The sequence below is a fragment of the Pteronotus mesoamericanus genome, unplaced genomic scaffold (genome assembly GCF_021234165.1).
Source record: "Pteronotus mesoamericanus isolate MK-2021 breed Mesoamerican mustached bat unplaced genomic scaffold, CSHL_Meso_final contig_221, whole genome shotgun sequence".
In the NCBI taxonomy this organism is placed as follows: Eukaryota; Metazoa; Chordata; class Mammalia; order Chiroptera; family Mormoopidae; genus Pteronotus; species Pteronotus mesoamericanus.
Window position 1 is genome coordinate 4,930,339 of NW_026555092.1, and position 17,385 is coordinate 4,947,723.

At 39.6% G+C, this 17,385-nt stretch overlaps 1 protein-coding gene across 1 annotated transcript; it reads right to left on the reverse strand.

The window, feature by feature from the left end:
* Positions 1–34: 34 nt before the first annotated feature.
* Positions 35–15,858, reverse strand: AUNIP (aurora kinase A and ninein interacting protein). Its single transcript, XM_054571761.1, has 3 exons — positions 15,781–15,858; positions 2,413–2,554; positions 35–885 (listed from the first exon to the last, which is right to left on the reverse strand). Exons 1-3 carry the CDS (start codon positions 15,856–15,858, stop codon positions 35–37), a joined length of 1,071 nt encoding a protein of 356 aa, XP_054427736.1.
* Between the last annotated feature and the right edge of the window lie 1,527 nt (positions 15,859–17,385).

The window sequence follows — 17,385 nt, forward strand, 5'->3', positions numbered from 1 at the left end:
CAAGGTATTTTTAAAACCAAACCCTGAAAGACATTTAGACTTGATGCCTGATAACTTGATTGCCTTCGGAGTCCTGGGTAAAGAGCAAATCAGGCTGCACACCTAACTGAGTGGGCCTGTCCTGGCACGGAGCCCCAGAGCTGTGAGGAAACTGCCTTAAGCCCTGATTCTGGTTGTTGGTGATCTCTCGGAAAGGAGATCTAGAGTTGTGGGCAATGACCCGCTGGCCCTGAGAATCCTCAGTGAAAAGCTGACTCCAGGAGTCCCTGTCATTCTTTTCACTGTCCCAGGAAAACACAATAACAGGACAAGAACTTTGTTTCACTGCTTCTGCGTTTTCTCCACTCCAGGAATCCCTGTATGTTTGAAAGAGGACAGGGGCCTGCCTATTTTCTCGGGCAGACACCTTCTCCAATTTAGACTTGTCCAAGGGCTGGTGGCCCTTACCCCCAGAGGGTTTACTGCATCTCTCCATACCCTGAGAGTTCTTTTTCTTAGATCCACGAAGCCATTCCCTCTTCCAGGAAGAATCCTTCTCTCCCTCCTTTTGATCCAGCGAGCAAGAACTTTCCAAGTCCTGGGTGAAGGGACAAGCCAGTGAGTCTTGCTTCTCTCCAGCACAGACTAAGGTATCAGGCTGGAACAAAGACAGAGTCATGACTGGGGTTCCCATTCTGTGTTGACCAGAAGCCTGGAGGGACTGAGGAGAAAGTCCAGCTTCCTGGATGTCTGCAGGGGTTGAAGTGGCTAAAGGGGGTGCCATGCAATCATCCCCCAAGCCCTGGATCAGATGGTCTAGCTGGGTTGCCTCTTTCTTAGACTCTCTGCTGGTCTGACTTTGTATATGAGATGAAACATTCCTCTTATCACCACCATTTGTCTTTCCTAGTAAAACAGATATGAACAAACATTATTCCGCAGGAACTCTGCCCTGGGCAGGATTTAATTGACTCTTTCTGAAATCAATATCAGCTACTATCACTACCTAGTGCAGAGGTCTTAGGCTCTTTACATACCCTTGTAGCTGAGCTTCCTGCTTTCAATTTCTATTCTCTCCTGAATGATCTTTCTAAAACACAGATATTACATATTCCTCTACTCCAATATATGGATGGTTCCCTTGATCTACCTAATAAAGTCAAACATGACATATAATCAGACTATAGCCACCTTTTCCAGCTGATTTTTCATATGTGGGTTTGTGTAACAGAGGGCATATCAGTTTTGCTTTTGTCTTTTATTTAATTTGCTTTCTGCTAGTGATCCTTGCCAAATATTACTCCAGCATACTATCCTTTGGGAAACATGCTCAGTACACTATTTTTGTAAGGCCCCAAAGATCATATTAATCATTCAACTCTAAGAAACCTTATGGTGACAGTGTGAAGAACACAGGTTCCCCACTCCCCAAACATTTCATGGCAAAGAGTAAAGACAATTAGCTGCTAAGTCAGCCAGCAGGAAGGGCAATAATAAAAAACAACTGCTCGTGTCCAACCTGCCAATTTTATTGGGTGTGGAATGTACCCTGCTCTGCCTTAAGGACTAATGCCATGGAATTCACCCCCCGCTACCAAATTATGCCAAGATCTAATTGCAGACAAAGCTGAACTTCTGATATCTTCTTTCCTTCTCTAAGAATTATACTGCAGAAACTATGTTTTGTGAAAGAGGTCTCAATTTTGCCTAAGACTTCTATGTAGACTGTAGAATATACCGAAATTTGAAATGGAGTGTCTTTGTAAAAAAAAAAAAAAAAAAAAAAAGCCTGTCCTTGTTAAAGCAAAAGGATGTTTTGTTTGGGTAGGGAGAGTGCATTTTGAAAGTTTATGCAAAGAACTCCTGGGAATCACAGCAAGAGTTAGAGCTCTCCTACCACCCTCCTACTAGCAGGAACCTTGCTCCGTAAGCCCCAGCCTGCTCTCAGCCAGCTGGTCTCCTGAAGTGAGACATGAAAGCAAAGAATTATCAAAAGATGATGAGACCCAAGCCAGCTTTATGCCAATCGTTCTAAGAAAAAGCATCAATGAACCTTGACTAACTTGAGAAGCTTTATACAAAAATATCAATCTTACATAGACTCCTCACGTGACCAATCCAAGACACACACCTAACTAAAGGTCAGCTCCCCTGTATACCCCCAACTCCCAAGTATACCTTTCCTCGCTGTTCTGACAGGGAATACAAATATTTAATATTGGACTGAGCAAAACAACCAGAAAAGTATGTTTGTAAGAGCATGTATATATTGCTTTTCAAAAGGTGATTATTTCTTGTGTTTTATAACTTCTAATAGGAGAGCTATTTTAACACAATGGTCTGGTGTCACCACTTACAAACATTCCAGCATGAAAAAAGTGAATGCACTCCTTTTTGCTCCCTGGGTGCTCCCAGACAGTTAGTTCATCGTACCTGGCTGCAAGGTGAAGAAGGAAGCAATGCTGGTCTGCCGAACGCCTGCAGGTGGAGCTCTTCTTTGAGTAAAAGAGATCTTAGCCTTTCTCTCTCCAGGAAAGAGCGTTAGCATTTCAGTACTTGACTTAATTAAATGTGTCTGAAAATGGAGAGAAAAATAACAATAGACCCTATTAATATCAAAACAGCTGCCAGACAGCAGAAATTCAATAAACATCAGTGACCACCCCCCACAATGGACCCCTTGGACTCCACACAGATCCTACTTCTTAGGTAGTTTTTGCTGTATATCATCTTCCACCATTTCCTGCCATACCAATGGTATGTTTTTTTCTCAGGAATCACATATTCCAACTATAGCCCTATCTGCTTCCTCATGTAAATCAGTAGGCTGACTAAATAACAGGATTTGCTGAAGGAGTTTCAAGGATGAATTTACAGTTAAAAACAATAATTCTCCATCTGCAGCAGTTGATGCATTTCAACAGTTACAGGATCAGTCTTACCATACTTTCATTTCGGACCCTTTTTATTATACTTTACAGTATGAATTGAAAGATGATCCAAAGAGGTTTTGAAAGTGTCAGCTTTTACAACCCTTATTTAGTGTGATTTGTTTTTGTTTCTATTTGCTTATGAAATGCCTGAGAAGTAGGGAGAATAGGGCTATATTCAATTCAATCTGTCTGTAATAGTCAAAGAAGAAATGAGATTTGCCAATATTCATGCAAGTTATAAACAGGTGTGAAACCTGAACCAAAATTATTAATCCTAACCCAAAGCTGACTCCATTTCATTTTTCAATTTGGAAACTAAAAATTTAAGTGGGTAAAAGAAAGAAATCCTGGACTTAAAACTCACACTTTGACTTTAATACTAGTACAGGACCTTCCATTCTACCATACAAAACTATAAAACTGGATAAGTTACATGAAACAACTGATTGTAGACAGTGGATAAAAGCGTAGCATGGTGATCCCTGAAAAGAATTTTTGAGAAGGAAAACAAATAGAGCGAGTCCTGTGATCACGCTAGCTTTCTGCTTGGAAGTACTTGCCAGACGTCAATGTAGAAGGTACTAGGCAGAGCCCTGGTCTTGAATGGAATAAATTGAGATTGGAATTTGAGGAAGCTGAGGTGGCTGGGATTTGCAGCACAGAAATATATCCAGAAATCTATGTACATAGAGATCCCTTCCGTCTATTATGAATACTAACCTACACGTGTTCGGTGATACCCCATGGGGCCAGACAAAGAAATGCCAGGATTGCAAGCTGAACAATCCCCAGAGCTCACACAGGTCTGGCATAGTTGTAGCCAGAGTAGAGGGACCTCCTTGAATACCAGGGACATTCAGTAGAGTTCTCAGAAGCATCATCCCTTAGCCTTAAAGCTAATCTAGCCCTAGAGCAAAAGCTATTCCAACCTTGTCTTAACAAAATTTAAAAGCAAGCATTTAAAGTAGCAAGCTGATTAGCAAGTAACTACCTAAACAAATTTCAGTATTCCTTAAAGACAACAAAATCCAGATACCTAAAAATGTAGCACTGAAGATGCTAGCATATAATAAAAATAACTAGATATATGAAGAAGCAGGAAAAAATTCACAATTTGGGGGTAAGAGGAATTAGTTAATAGAAGCAGACTCAGAAATGTCAGGGATGACAGAATTAGCAGACCTTAAAATGGTTACTATAAATATACTCAAGGATTTAAAGGAAAATACAAAAATGAGAGAAATAGAAGATATGACAAATTCACAAAATAGGCCTAATAACAGACTAGAGACTACAGAAGAAAATCACAGTCAACCTAAAGAAAATAATATATTCAAAATGAAGCAAAAAAAAATCTGAAAAGAATAAAAGTTTTAATCTGTAGGCTATCAAGCATACATAGAATTACCAAAAACAAGGCATGAGGACAAAATATATTTGAAAACATTATGGCAAAAATTTTCCAAATCTGATGAAAACTACAAACTATAATATACCATCTTTGTCAAAGATGGCCAATACAAGGTCTTCCATTTCTCATGCTCTTACGTGAGCTTGCCACTACTCTCATTAGGTGGAGAGATCCATATTCCCTCCTTGAACTTGGGAAGAACTTTGTCACTCACTGCCTGACAAAATATGATACAACAGAACTAACATTACATGATTTCCTAAACTAAGTCATAAAAATGCCATGTACTTCTGCCTTTCTTTCTTAGGATGCTTACTATTAGAGCCTGGCTACCATGCTATAAGGAAGCCCAATAGGCACATGACTAAATTTTATGAGACACACATCTTAAATAGGTGAAATAATGTGAGTTGGTATTCCAACAAGTATTTGAGCACCTATATGTATTAAGAACTGGGGATATAGTGATGACCCAAACAGACTGTCTCTGCCCTGGTAAAGCTTATAGCTTAAGGGAAAAAAACAAACTAATAATAGTTCTTTAAATTACTACAAGTATGCTAAATCCCAAAAAGAAGATTTAAAGAAAACTACAGATTATCATACAATAAGCAATAAGACCTCAATTAGCAAAATATACAGGAATAAAGCTTTTACTAAGTTGACCACACTTAGTAGAAGGGATGTTCATTCCTTAGGTCAGAGTGATATCCTGAGTGAAGCTGCCCCAGTTGTAGATCTCTTAGAAGACCCATGGCTTCAAGAATCTACACTTACCTCAGTGGAATATTAACACTGAGTAAAAAACACATCATGTGGAACTGAGAAGGGGCCCAGGCATAAAGTCCTTCAGCAGATTATCCCTACCTCAAAACAAAGGCAGCCCCAATGTATACATTACACAATATAAGAAAGCCTAATAGGCATAGGGCTCCTATAGAACCAAACCCCTCAGTGAGCCATAGCCTAGGTTTTAACTATTCTTACCCTATAAAAATGCCCTAACCAACCTACTCTTAAGAAACATATTCCCTCCAAATCAAAGAATCTCTAGTTCTTTGATATATCACATTCACGGTCCCACCAAGTTTTCTTCTTTCAGAGTGGTAGGAGGAAAAAACTACTTCCTACGACTATGTCTTCCTACTGAGAGTGATGGGTTGGGTTTTTTTGGGGTTTTTTTTTTTTTGCCTGCAAATTATCCCAAAAGTGTGACTCTTATACTTCACAAAGTATCATAGCAGATCCGGGATCATAAATTTCATCCCTTTTACTATTAGAAAATGTTTCCATTCTTCCACAGCATTTAAGTTCAGTTTAGCCCTCATTCTATCTTTATCTTTTCTAATAATTTACCCGTAAACTTGTCTTAAAGTTCTGCTTTCAAACCAATTTAATTCGCCCTGCCTACTGTGGCTCAGTGGATTGAGCACCAGCCTGTGAACCAAAAGGTCATTGGTTCAATTCCCAGTCAGGGCACATGCAGGCCAGTAGGGGATTCTTGAGAGGCAACCACACATTGATGTTTCCCTCCCTTTCCCTCTCTAAAAATAAAATCTTTAAAACAAAAAAACAAAAAAACAATTTAATTCCTCATTTTATGATTCACGTGGCTTTCAGTACAAGTCTAGTACAAAATTTGATCCAACTTCCTTTTTTTTCATAATGGTCACTCTGATTTTGAATTTATGTATGAAGTCTCACTTTCTTTTTCTTTTATATATATTTTATTGATTATGCTATTACAGTGATCCCATTTTTCTCCCCTTTATTCCCCTCTGCCCTGAACCTTACCTCCCACCAGCAATCTGCCCCCCCTTAGTTCATGTACGTGGGTCATACATATAAGTTCTTTGGCTTCTCCATTTCCTATACTATTCTTAACCTTCCCCTGTCTATTTTGTACCTACTCTTTATGCTTCTTATTCTCTGTATCTTTTCCCCCATTTTCCCCCTACTCCCCCCGTCTGATCTCTATTTCTGTAATTCTGTTCCTGTTCTAGTTGTTTGCTTAGTTTGTTTTTGCTGTTGTTTTTTTAGGTTCAGTTTTGAGAGTTGTGAGTTTGTTGTCATTTTACGGTTCATAGTTTTTTATCTTTTCCTTAGGTAAGACCCTTTAACATTTCATAAAAGGGCTTGGTGATGATGAACTCCTTTAACTGTACCTTATCTGGGAAGCACTTTATCTGCCCTTCCATTCTAAATGAGAGCTTTGCTGGACAGAAAATCTTGGATGTAGGTCCTTGCCTTTCATGACTTTGAATACTCCTTTCCATCCCCTTCTTGCCTGCAAGGTTTCTTTGGAGAAACTGGCTGATAGTCTTATTGGAACTCCTTTGTAGGTAACTGTCTCCTTTTCTCTTGCTGCTTTGAAGATTCTCTCATCTTTAAGCTTAACTTAATTATGATGTGTGCTTCCTTGGGTCCATCTTTGGGATTCTCTGAGTTCTCTGGGTCTTCTGGAAGTCTGTTTCCTTCGCCAGATTGGGGAAGTTTTCCTTCATTATTTTTTCAAATAAGTTTTCAATTTCTTGCTATTCCTCTTCTCCTTCTGGCACCCCTATGATTCGAATGTTGAAACGTTTAAAGTTGTCCCAGAGGTTCTTAAGCCTCTCATTTTTTTGAATTCTCGTTCCTTCATTCTGTTCTGGTTGAATGTTTATCTCTTCCTTCTGCTCCAAATCTTTGATTTGAGTTCTGGTTTCCTTCCCTTTACTGTTGGTTCCCTGTATATTTGTCTTTATTTCACTTTGCATAGCCTTCACTTCTTCCCCCATTTTGCAACCATACTCCACCATATCTGTGAGCATCCTGATTACTAGTGTTTTGAATTGTGCATCTGATAGGTTAGCTATCTCTTCATCACTTAGTTCTACTTTTGGAGCTTTGATCTGTTCTTTCATTTGGGCCATATTTCTTCGTCTCAGCATGTCTGTTACGTTGGAAGGGATAGAGCATTAGGTATATGCCAGGGTGGGGCATCCCAGGTCACTGCACCGGTGATGCTGTATGTGGGTGAGTGGTCCGAGAGGGAACAATGACGCTTATTCGGCTCTCCGCCGGCTTTCAGTCACTTCCCCTACTACCCACAAGCAATTTGGGCCCTTCTGGTGCTGATTCCCAGGTGGGTGGGTTTGTGTACGTTCTAGGACCCTGTGCGTCTCTCCAGCAAACACTCCTGTGAGGCTTAGAGTTTCTCCCACTGCTGCATCCCCCACAAGTTTTTACAACCAGAGGTTTTGAGGCTTTCTTTTCCCCAATGGAACCTTGGATTGGACAGTCTGTCTTGCTCCCCAACTGTTCCTCCCGGTTTACTCACACGCAAACACGGGACTGCCCATTCTGCCAGCTAACACCTCTCCTGCCTGATCCTCCAGCCCTGGCCTTGCCATGTGTCCTCTCCACCCAAGCTGCCTGTCTCCACCCCTCCTCTTGGTCTGGATGAATGTTTCTTTTTTAACTCCTTGGCTGTCAGACTTCCAAACAATTTTTCTGGCAGTTCCAGGTGGTTTTTTTCTTGTTTTTAAATTTGTTGTTGTCATCCTTCTTTTGGGTGTGCGAAGAGGCAAAGTGTATCTACCTATACCTCCATCTTGGCCAGAAGTTTCTGAAGTCTCCCTTTCCATATAAACTAACATAGCTTTGGTATACACAAAGGTATGTATTTCATTCTTTCTGCCATACTGTCTCCTCCTTTATGCTTCTCAGGACTCATACTCATCTCCTCCCACTTCTAGAGTCACTGACAGCACCATCAACAGGTCCCCCCTTCCTCCTTAGTCTCTTCTAGCATTAATTTGATGGCATTTTGGACAAAAACCTTTTCTAACCAGTCACTAATATGTCTCATCAAGTGAGGCTGAAAGGATGATACTACCTAATAAGGATGTCCTAAGAAAAACTATTTAAGGAGTCTGACCAAGAAAAGCTGTCAGGATTTTCATAATCTCTAACAACATAAATAAGCTTTGTTGAATTAGTAACAAAATTTTAATTCAAAAGTTACTTCAAACTCTCCAAACCTGCAAAGCAAGTAACATACTACCCTAGTTCAGGATTTCATAAACTCTTGCCTAGTCCTAGACTATTACCACAATGTCTTAACCAGGCAGGCTCCCATTCACTACCTGTTTCAATCAGTCCCACATACAGATCAATCTTCTTAAAGAACAACTGTGATCATACCATCACATTGTTCTAGCAATAGTTTCTCTGCTACCTATAGCATAAAGGGTGGACTCTTAGTTGCACACATTCACATTCCAGTTTACCTTTTTCTCCATTACCAGAAACCCTCCATGTACCCTGTAACATAATACTTAGCTAGGTGCCTGTCCCTCTTGCAGCCTCCACCTTCCTCACTTTTGTGTTTCACATAGAAGGGCCTTTTTCACACTCAGTTCTGTAATACTACATATTCTTCAGCTTATCCCCAAGCATTCCTGATTCCCATAGCCATATGTGCCCTCTTCCTCTTCTGAACTTGACATTTATCAGTTGGTATTTCAAGACTTATCCTACAAAACCCTAGGATCAACATTTGATTCACTTACTTCTCTTCTATCCTCCACACAACTAGCTTAATATAGTAAGTACTCAACTCAATAAATATTTTACAAAAAAGGTGGATATAAAGAAAGGATATACACCTGTCTGTTTTATATGCACCTATTCATTACATTTTCAACATCAACAAAGCTGTCAGAAAGCATTAAGGCTTCTTTAATATGGTGATCAAGCTAAGATGAGCTTCTGTCATTATAAAACTGATGTCACACATATGGCTTAAAACACAGCTAGAATGGCACACATACGGCCCAAAACACAGCTTCAATGAGAAGGTCATCCACTGAAACTATGCCAGTTTTCCTCCCAAAGTAATCTAACAAATTAACCAAGTAATTTATGAACTAGCATTTGAAAGAGAATACAGATATAGTCAACTCATTTTTATCAAGGGTACCAGGAGATTCAATGGCAAACTGGCAGTCTTTTCAACAAAACCACAGGTAACAGCTCTTGTTGGTGTGGCTCAGTGGATTGAGTGCCGGTCTTCAAACCAAGGGGCCATCTGTTCAATTCCCAGCCAAGGCACATGCTTGGGTTGCAGACTAGATCCCCAGTAGTGAGCGCATGAGAGGCAACCACACATTGATGCTTCTCTTCCTCTTTTTCTTCCTCCCTTCCCCCTCTCTAAAAGTAAATGTCTTTTTTTTTTAATTACAAAAAAAACCCACTGGCAACAAAAAACAAATAAATTGGAATTTATCAAAATTAAAATCTTTTGTGCCTCAAAGGACACTATAAAGTGAAAAGAAAACATATAAAATGGGAAAAAATATTTGCAAGTCATTATCTGATAAGGGATTAATACCCAGAATATATAAAGAACTCCTACAACACAACAAAAAATCAACCAACCAACCAACTAAAAAATGGGCAAAGGACTTGCCAAAACTTTATTTTATGTATTTTTCATTAGAGCCATCCTAGTGGATGTGAAGGGATATCTCACTGTGACTTTGATTTGCATTTCTATAATGACTAATAATGTTGAATTCCTTTTCATATGTGTATCTAAACAGATCTATAACAAATAAGGAGGTTGAAGTAATAATTTTAAAACTTCTCACAAAGAAAAGACTGTGCCACCTGGAGAATCTGGGAATTTTCAAAAGCAGTGTCTCAGATCCTTTTTGTTTAAGAGACCTTCCATTAGCTTATCTCTCTCCTCAAGAGGTTAAGGACTCATAATAAGTTTATATTTGAACAAATGACAAAGCAAAGGCACGTGGCATTCTAATCCCTATGTACTTCAGGTAGAGGTATACAGAAGTCCCAAGCACAGGTGTACTTGACTTGAAGGCCAGCACAGCTAGAACAGAAAGAGGTACAGAAAAGAGTAGATAAGTTCTAACAGGTATGAGAGGGCACATACATGGCCAGATTGTGCCTTGTGGGTCTTAAAATTTTTTTGGTTTTAACTGTAACATAGGAAACCACAAGACAGTTTTAAACTTAACAGTGAGCAAAGGGTCACTCTAGTTCAGGTGACTGGTAGAAATACTGGGTTGGCCAAAAAGTTCATTTGGGTTTTTCCCATAAGATGGCTCTAGTAGTTCTTAGTTGTTTTTAACTTCATTCAAAACAATATTAGATTGTATTCTGATAGCTGTCATATCAGTGTGCATTTTGAAAAAAACATCAAAATTGGTGAATTTTGTGCAACCATTTTAATACTGAAGATGGAAGAAAGCATGCAACATTTTCAGATTATACCTTATTATTTCAAGAAAGGTAAAAACGCAACTGAAATGCAAAAAAAAAAGATTTCTGCAGTGTATGGAGAAGATGCTGGTGTAACTGATTGAATGTGTCAAAATTAGTTTGCTAAGTTTCTTTGCACTATTGGAATTTTGGCCAAATAATTCTTTGCTGTGGGGCTTGTCTTATGCATTGGAAGATATTTAGCCACACCCCTGGCCTCTACCCACTAGAAGCCAATAGCAGGAGATAGCAGACATACTCAAAATATCCAAATCAATAAAAGTTATTGGTGAAAATGAAAAATGTCTTTTATTTTAGGGGAAAAAACTAAACGGACTTTTTGGCCAACCCAATAGTAGGAAATTATGAGATTCTAAACATATTTTAAAGCCCAGAGTCCAGAGAATTTGCTGATGGACTGTTGGTAAAGTTGCAGAATGTGAGAGTGACATTTAGATTTCTGCCAACGCTGGGCAAGAAAACACTCACTGGCCGCTCAGCCAAGATTTTTTATTATCTTCACATTTCTATCTCCCTCTTAGTTATGTCTGCTTCTCCTTTTCTGCTACATATTTAAAGGGTGAAGAACACTACATTATAAATGAAGAAGAAATAGAAATTTTTTTGAGTTAAATGTAATACACCTGAGAGCAAATATACATATCACAACTAAAACATTTTGCCTCTTTCATGTGTAAGAAAACCTGTTAGCAATATTTCTCAATGTTTTCAAATAGAGGCAGCAAAGTTAAAATAAAAAATCTAAAAATTATGTAAATTAAAATGGCCTTGTAAAGGAAAATGGACTCATGGACATGGACAACCGTGTGGTGGTTGAGGATGGGGGTATAAGGGGACTAGATGATAATGGGGGGGGGAATACAATAAAAAACGTTTTGTAATAAAATAAAATGGCCTTGCCTTGTCTGGTGTGGCTCAGCTAGTTGGGCGTCATCTCGCAAAGTGAAATATCACCAGTTCTATTCCCAGTCAGGGCACAGGCCTGGGTTGAGTGGACCCCAGCTGGGGCACATGTGAGAGGCAAAACTAATCAATGCTTTTCTCTCACATCAGTGTTTCTCTCCCTCTTTCTCCCTACTTTCCCCTCTCTCTAAAAATAAATAAAATCTTTTTTAAAAACATGACCTTTTAAAAATCCCATACTGAAACCCCTATCTCTCACATGGAAAGTTCTCCATCATATATTTAGCAAAAGGTGAACAGCAGAACAATACGGTTGATATAATCTTGTCCATGGGGAAATATATTTTTAAATTATTTTATTTATTAATTTGGTGGGGGTTGGGGAAGAAGAAACATTGATTTATTGTTCCACTTATTGATACATTAGTTGATTCTTGTATGTGCCCTGACCAGGGATCAAACCTGCAACCTTGGCATTTCAGGACAACTCTCTAACCACCTTAGCTAGCCAGGGTATATTATTTATATACATATAAATAAATATATGTATCAAAGAATACCAAATTGTTAATAGTAGCTACCGCCAGTGAGGCCTTTTGTTTTTCACTTAACACAATTCTATACTATTTGTATCTTTTTTTACAAACAGGTATTGCTCTCATTATAAGAAGACTGAAATGAAAGCAAATACATTATCCTGCAGTAACAAGGCCAAGCCAGCTCGTCTCTGTGGGTAGTCAGCCCAGAAGAGACGCAAACTCCCTTCAAACATAGACCCCCTATCTTCTAGCCAGACTACAAAACACCCCCCATCCTCCCCCAAATAGCAGGCAATTCTGTTTAGGGATCCAGTTAGGAAGGGACATGTTTTTTAAAACACTGGCCAGTAGCTACTGCTTATCAATCCCTGACATTAAACTCAAACCTGTGTCTAGTTGATAGCTACTTTAGAAAGAGGCAGGTTTATTTATCATGTGAAATGGAACCTTTAGTATTTTGCTATGGGCTGGAGGTCTTACAGTCAAAAGAACAGGAAACTAGTGAAGGAACCAAAATTTTAAACAGGACTCTTTGGGAATAAACTAACAAGAAGGGGAAATGATATCAGTAACTGTAGTCATAAGGTTCAGGTCTCCAGAAATCAGAGGAAGGTAAGGGCCTAGAGACATTGGAGTGTGTTCCCACCACGCAATAGATCAGTAGAACAAATGTTTTCACCATTAATACCATGAAAGAAAAAGGTGTGATTTGGGGTAACAGAGCTGCATACATAAAGACAAAAAATGGCTCTCCTCCTCTTCCCTATGGGTTGGTTACTCCCTCTCTTTCCTGAACTCTAATTCTTTTCCATTTCTCTCATTTTTCTAAATTAAACTGGTACACAGGTTTTCCACCCATCAGATATTTCCTTCAAGAATGTATTCTAATAATAGAAACTTATTCCTAATTCAAGAATAAATACCCATCGCACATTTTGATCATTTTTTAATAAATATGTATATTTCCCTACTAACCATAAATTAGCCTTTTCCTCTATATTTGGGGAAAAAACAAATTTAGGGGTCAGCAAATTTGTCTGTGTTGTAATATGATACAATTTATGTTTTTTTGCATACTAATTCACAAACTAGAGAAGAACAAAAAGGTTACTGAGGAAGCAAGATAACGTTACTTATTTAACAAGCTTAATTTACACTGCCTCTAAGGCTGACATAAGGTCCTCTCCCAGGAAAGCTTGCTTTGTAGAAAATGTGTTTTGGGTTCCTGAAGTGACCCAAACTTTAACTGGATAGAAGGGGGAGACTTCTGTATTTACTAAACAAAGTTACATGTTTCATGTTCTTAATTTTAAAAACAGATACATCTTTGACCTAGTGATTACACTTCTAGAAATTCACTCTACAGATACATCCATGTATGTGCAAAATGATGTGTGTACAAATTTTTCACTGCAGAAGTGTTAATAGCAAAAGATTGGATATAACCTTTTGTCAATAAAGAACGGATAAATATATATAAATGTATATACAAACTTGCTATGGACTGAAATGTATCCTCCCAAAATTGTTGAAGCCCCAACCCCCACAGGCACAATCCAGCCATGTTTGCCCTCTTACACTTTTTAGATCTCATCTACTCTCCTCTGCCTCACTCTGCTCCAGCCATGCTGCCCTTCTTGCTGGCCTTCAAGCCAAATCTATCTACAGGTATTCTACAGAGATACGGAGGATTTTGTTTGACAAAGAATATTCTGAGAAATCCTAACTTAAATTACAGCAGGCCAGAGAGTAGAAGGAAGAGACAAGGGATTAATCAATTAACAACTGCAGGGCAAAAACCAACAAGTTTAACAGCTTCCAGGCCGCCTCAATAAAGTATTGCCATTAAGCAAACTAATTTTTTTGCTAGCAGAGGATCTTGCCTTCAATTTGTAAAAATCACATCTGTGAAGCACAATAAAACCAAGGTATACCTGTATCTCCTGCCTGTCTCTCTCTCCCCCCACACAGTATGCACCAAGGAAAGGCCATGTGAGCACAGTGAGAATGCGGCCACCTGCAGGACAGGGGAAAGTTCTTACTAGAACCTGACCTGAGTCGACTAAGACAATACTGTCGTATTAATGAATATTATTCCATATAATGGAATACTGTATAGTGTTTAAAAATAATGGAGCAGCTCTTTATGAATGCATATAACATGATCCATAATATGGAATAAGTGAAAAAGGAAATTGGATTAACAATGAATAATATGCTCCTATTTATAAAAAAGAAGATATGCATTTGCTTGTAGTTGCACAGAATATCTCTGGAAGGATACACAAGGAAGTCGTGTCTTCTGACATGGGGAAGGATAGTTAGGAGTATTAGGGAGATACATTACTACATATCCTATACCTTTTAAATTATGTACTATGTGAAATGTATTGCCCATCCCAAAAACACTGTTTAAAAAAAAATTAAAGGAGCAGGTGGTTCATTTGTTATTTCTCAAAAATAACTAGTTATAAGATGCTTCTTTAACGGTACTCAATTAAACAAGTTGTAGCCACCCACAGAAAAGACTGTCATTTATGGTTTACATATTAACCACCTGGTCTTGAGATTATCGCCCAAACTACCTAAATTCAGCACACCTTCCTAATCTCAAATCCCTTCCCACCTGCTCAGTTAAATCTTCCTTGTTAATCCCAAATCAAGAAATCCCTCTTGCCTCCAAAATCACATTTCCCTTGATAACACTCACGAGGGCCTATATTCTCTTCTGTCTTGTAGAGGGTGAGAGCACTGGCTGTTGCAGCAGTGAAAACTGTGCTCGAACCCCTGCTTACTTGTGTAAATTTCTTAATCTCAGCCTCAGTTTTTCATCTGTAAAGTAGAGATAATGGCAGTACCTACTTCCCTGAATTTTTGTGAGTCCCTACAATTCATAAAGCATGTAACACGCCAGCAAAGTGTATCTCTTTTCTTCCCCCTAAGACTTTAGAGCCTTTCGTGTGTTTTGAGCTTCAGTTTTTAAGTATAAAATGGGTATTATCATAGAAGCTACCATATAGAGTTGTACCAAACAAGAGACCATATCTTAAATACGTAACAATGCAGAGTATAAAATGCTCAATAAACATTAGAGATCTTTATTTTGTTCCTTTGCAATGACTAACACAGAATCTTGATTATGTGACAAACCTGGGTGTGATAGCCAATCTTTCCTATTTGGGCGCGCCTGGGTTAGTTACTTAACCTCAGTTTCGTCATTCCCATAAAGGTGATGATACATATAATGCATATTAAGTACTTTAATGGAGTATCTGACAACCAGTGGATGCTCAATAAATATGACGCCAGTCCCCCTTCCCGTCTATTTTTTTCCCCTGAATTTCCCGGTTCTCGCAGGTAGATAGCCTACAACCTGGCGGACCCGCAGGATGAGAACTTCCCAGTACTTCAGCAGAGAAGCCCTGCCGCCTCGCAGGGACTCCGAGTTCCTCGGGAGTCTGCTCGATCAGACTCCTCGGAGCCAATTTTCTTTCCACCCACCCCGACGCACACCTCGAAACCTGCTGTCCCAGAACTCCGTATTCCTCCGGTCTTCCTTCTTCCGCCCCCATTTTCCCTCCGCCCTCTCCAAACTCCATTTTTCATCCTTCTTCAGGCTCCACTCTCTCTCGCCTTTGAATTCCCAAAGCTGCTCCTTTCTCAGCCTCCGACTTCACTTCCAGCACCTCACGGTCCCCAAACACCTTTTCGCTTCCCAGCGTCCCACCTGCACTTTCCGCCTCTTCAGCGCCGCCGCGTCCAGCCACACACCGCAGGCCTCCACCTCGGGGCCTCCGCGTCTCATGACCGCTGAGGAGGCCAAGCCAACCTGACAACGGGTGGAGGAGACTCGAACCGCCTCAGGAACAGATACAACAGCCCCAGCCTACGTTCAGATCTCGCGCCAACTCTGAGGGCGGAGCTACGTCGCGGCCGCGCTGGCGCAGGTACCGCCCCCAGCGGCTCCTCAGGCTCGGTCCAAGCTCCGCCCCTTTCCCTAAGCTCAGCCCGACCCACAAACCCATCCTGTGGTGGTGGAGTCCCTTTCGTTTCTCTATGGATTTCTTGTTCTTTCTGCTCTTTTCATTCAAGGGAAATACGCTGTGTGAACGCGTTCTCGACTCTGCATAAGAAACGTGCATTTTCTTTTTGCTGAGTTAGTTGTACTTTCTTATTGTAAATAAAATAACCACCCCAGGGCTCAGGGTTTTTCCTTGTCTCAAAAAGGAAGGGTGGAGCCTCATTTAAGATCCGCTGACTTCAAAGCTCGGTCCACAACACTACCCTAAAATGGTTAATATACCCTAGAGTATATGAATTACTTTTGTAATTCAAAGAAAGTAAATCTAAGCTTAACTATGAAACTACATGGAAAAGGATTTAGAAAATGTTAAAGTGAACACTAAAAATCTGAAGTCAAGAACTAGCTCTCAGTCCTGCCTTCATGGCTTACTATGTGACCTTGAATTTGAAAGATCAAGTGAAGTAACGTTTGTTAAAGTACTTTGTAAATTCTGGAAGCCTCTCCAAAATGCAAAAATGATGGCATCCTTCCCTAGGGATGGAAGGACAGGTGGGATGCCATCGTTTTTGAGATTGTGTGTGTGTGTGTGTGTGTGTGTATTTATTTCTTAGGCATTTAGGGGGTTTTCTTATTTGCATTTCCTAATTTTCCTTCACTGTACATATATTGCTTATATACTCTGAAAAAAGGCAGTATTATAAAAGTTAACATATAGGCTTGGCTGGTGTGGCTCAGTGTATTGAGTGCTGGCCTGAGAACCACAAGGTAGCTGGTTCAATTCCCAGTCAGGGCACATGGCTGGGTTGCAGGCCAAGTCCCCAGCAGGGGGTGTGCGAGAGGCAATCACACAGGTTTCTCTCCCTCTTTTTCTCCCTCCCTCCCTCTCTCTCTAAAAATAAAATCTTTTAAAAATAAATAAAAGTTAACATATAGCAGTACTATAAAAACTTAACATAAAATCCTCCTTGTTTGAAGACCAAAAAATAAAATCTTTGTCAAATTATAAAATGGGATTTTTTAAAATATTCTTTTAACATCTAAATTTTATTTAGTACTAAAACTGTCCCCCCACTCCCCTAACAAAAAAAAAAAGTTCACACATATACTGTATAAGGCCCCAAAGTCACCTCAGGCAAAGATAAAATAGTAACTGCCCCCTCCTTCCTGTGCTCACCCCCAGGGGATCCTGCCCCCCACCCCCCCAAAAAAACTCATACCATGAGCAGGTCCATGGGTATCCCTGGAACAGGAGACAAAAAACAAAGAGGCAACTGTTACCACAGTAACTTTATTGCATTTAGGACATAT

What these genes read in the sequence shown, in the direction of transcription:
- AUNIP (XM_054571761.1), bottom strand. Translation starts at nt 15,858, where the DNA reads ATGAGACGCGGAGGCCCCGAGGTGGAGGCCTGCGGTGTGTGGCTGGAC. An exon ending in TGAAGAGGCGGAAAGTGCAG is followed by an intron (nt 2,555 to 15,780) that starts GTGGGACGCTGG and finishes CTCCATTTTCAG; the next exon opens with ACACATTTAATTAAGTCAAG. An exon ending in CTTCTTCACCTTGCAGCCAG is followed by an intron (nt 886 to 2,412) that starts GTACGATGAACT and finishes CTGTTTTACTAG; the next exon opens with GAAAGACAAATGGTGGTGAT.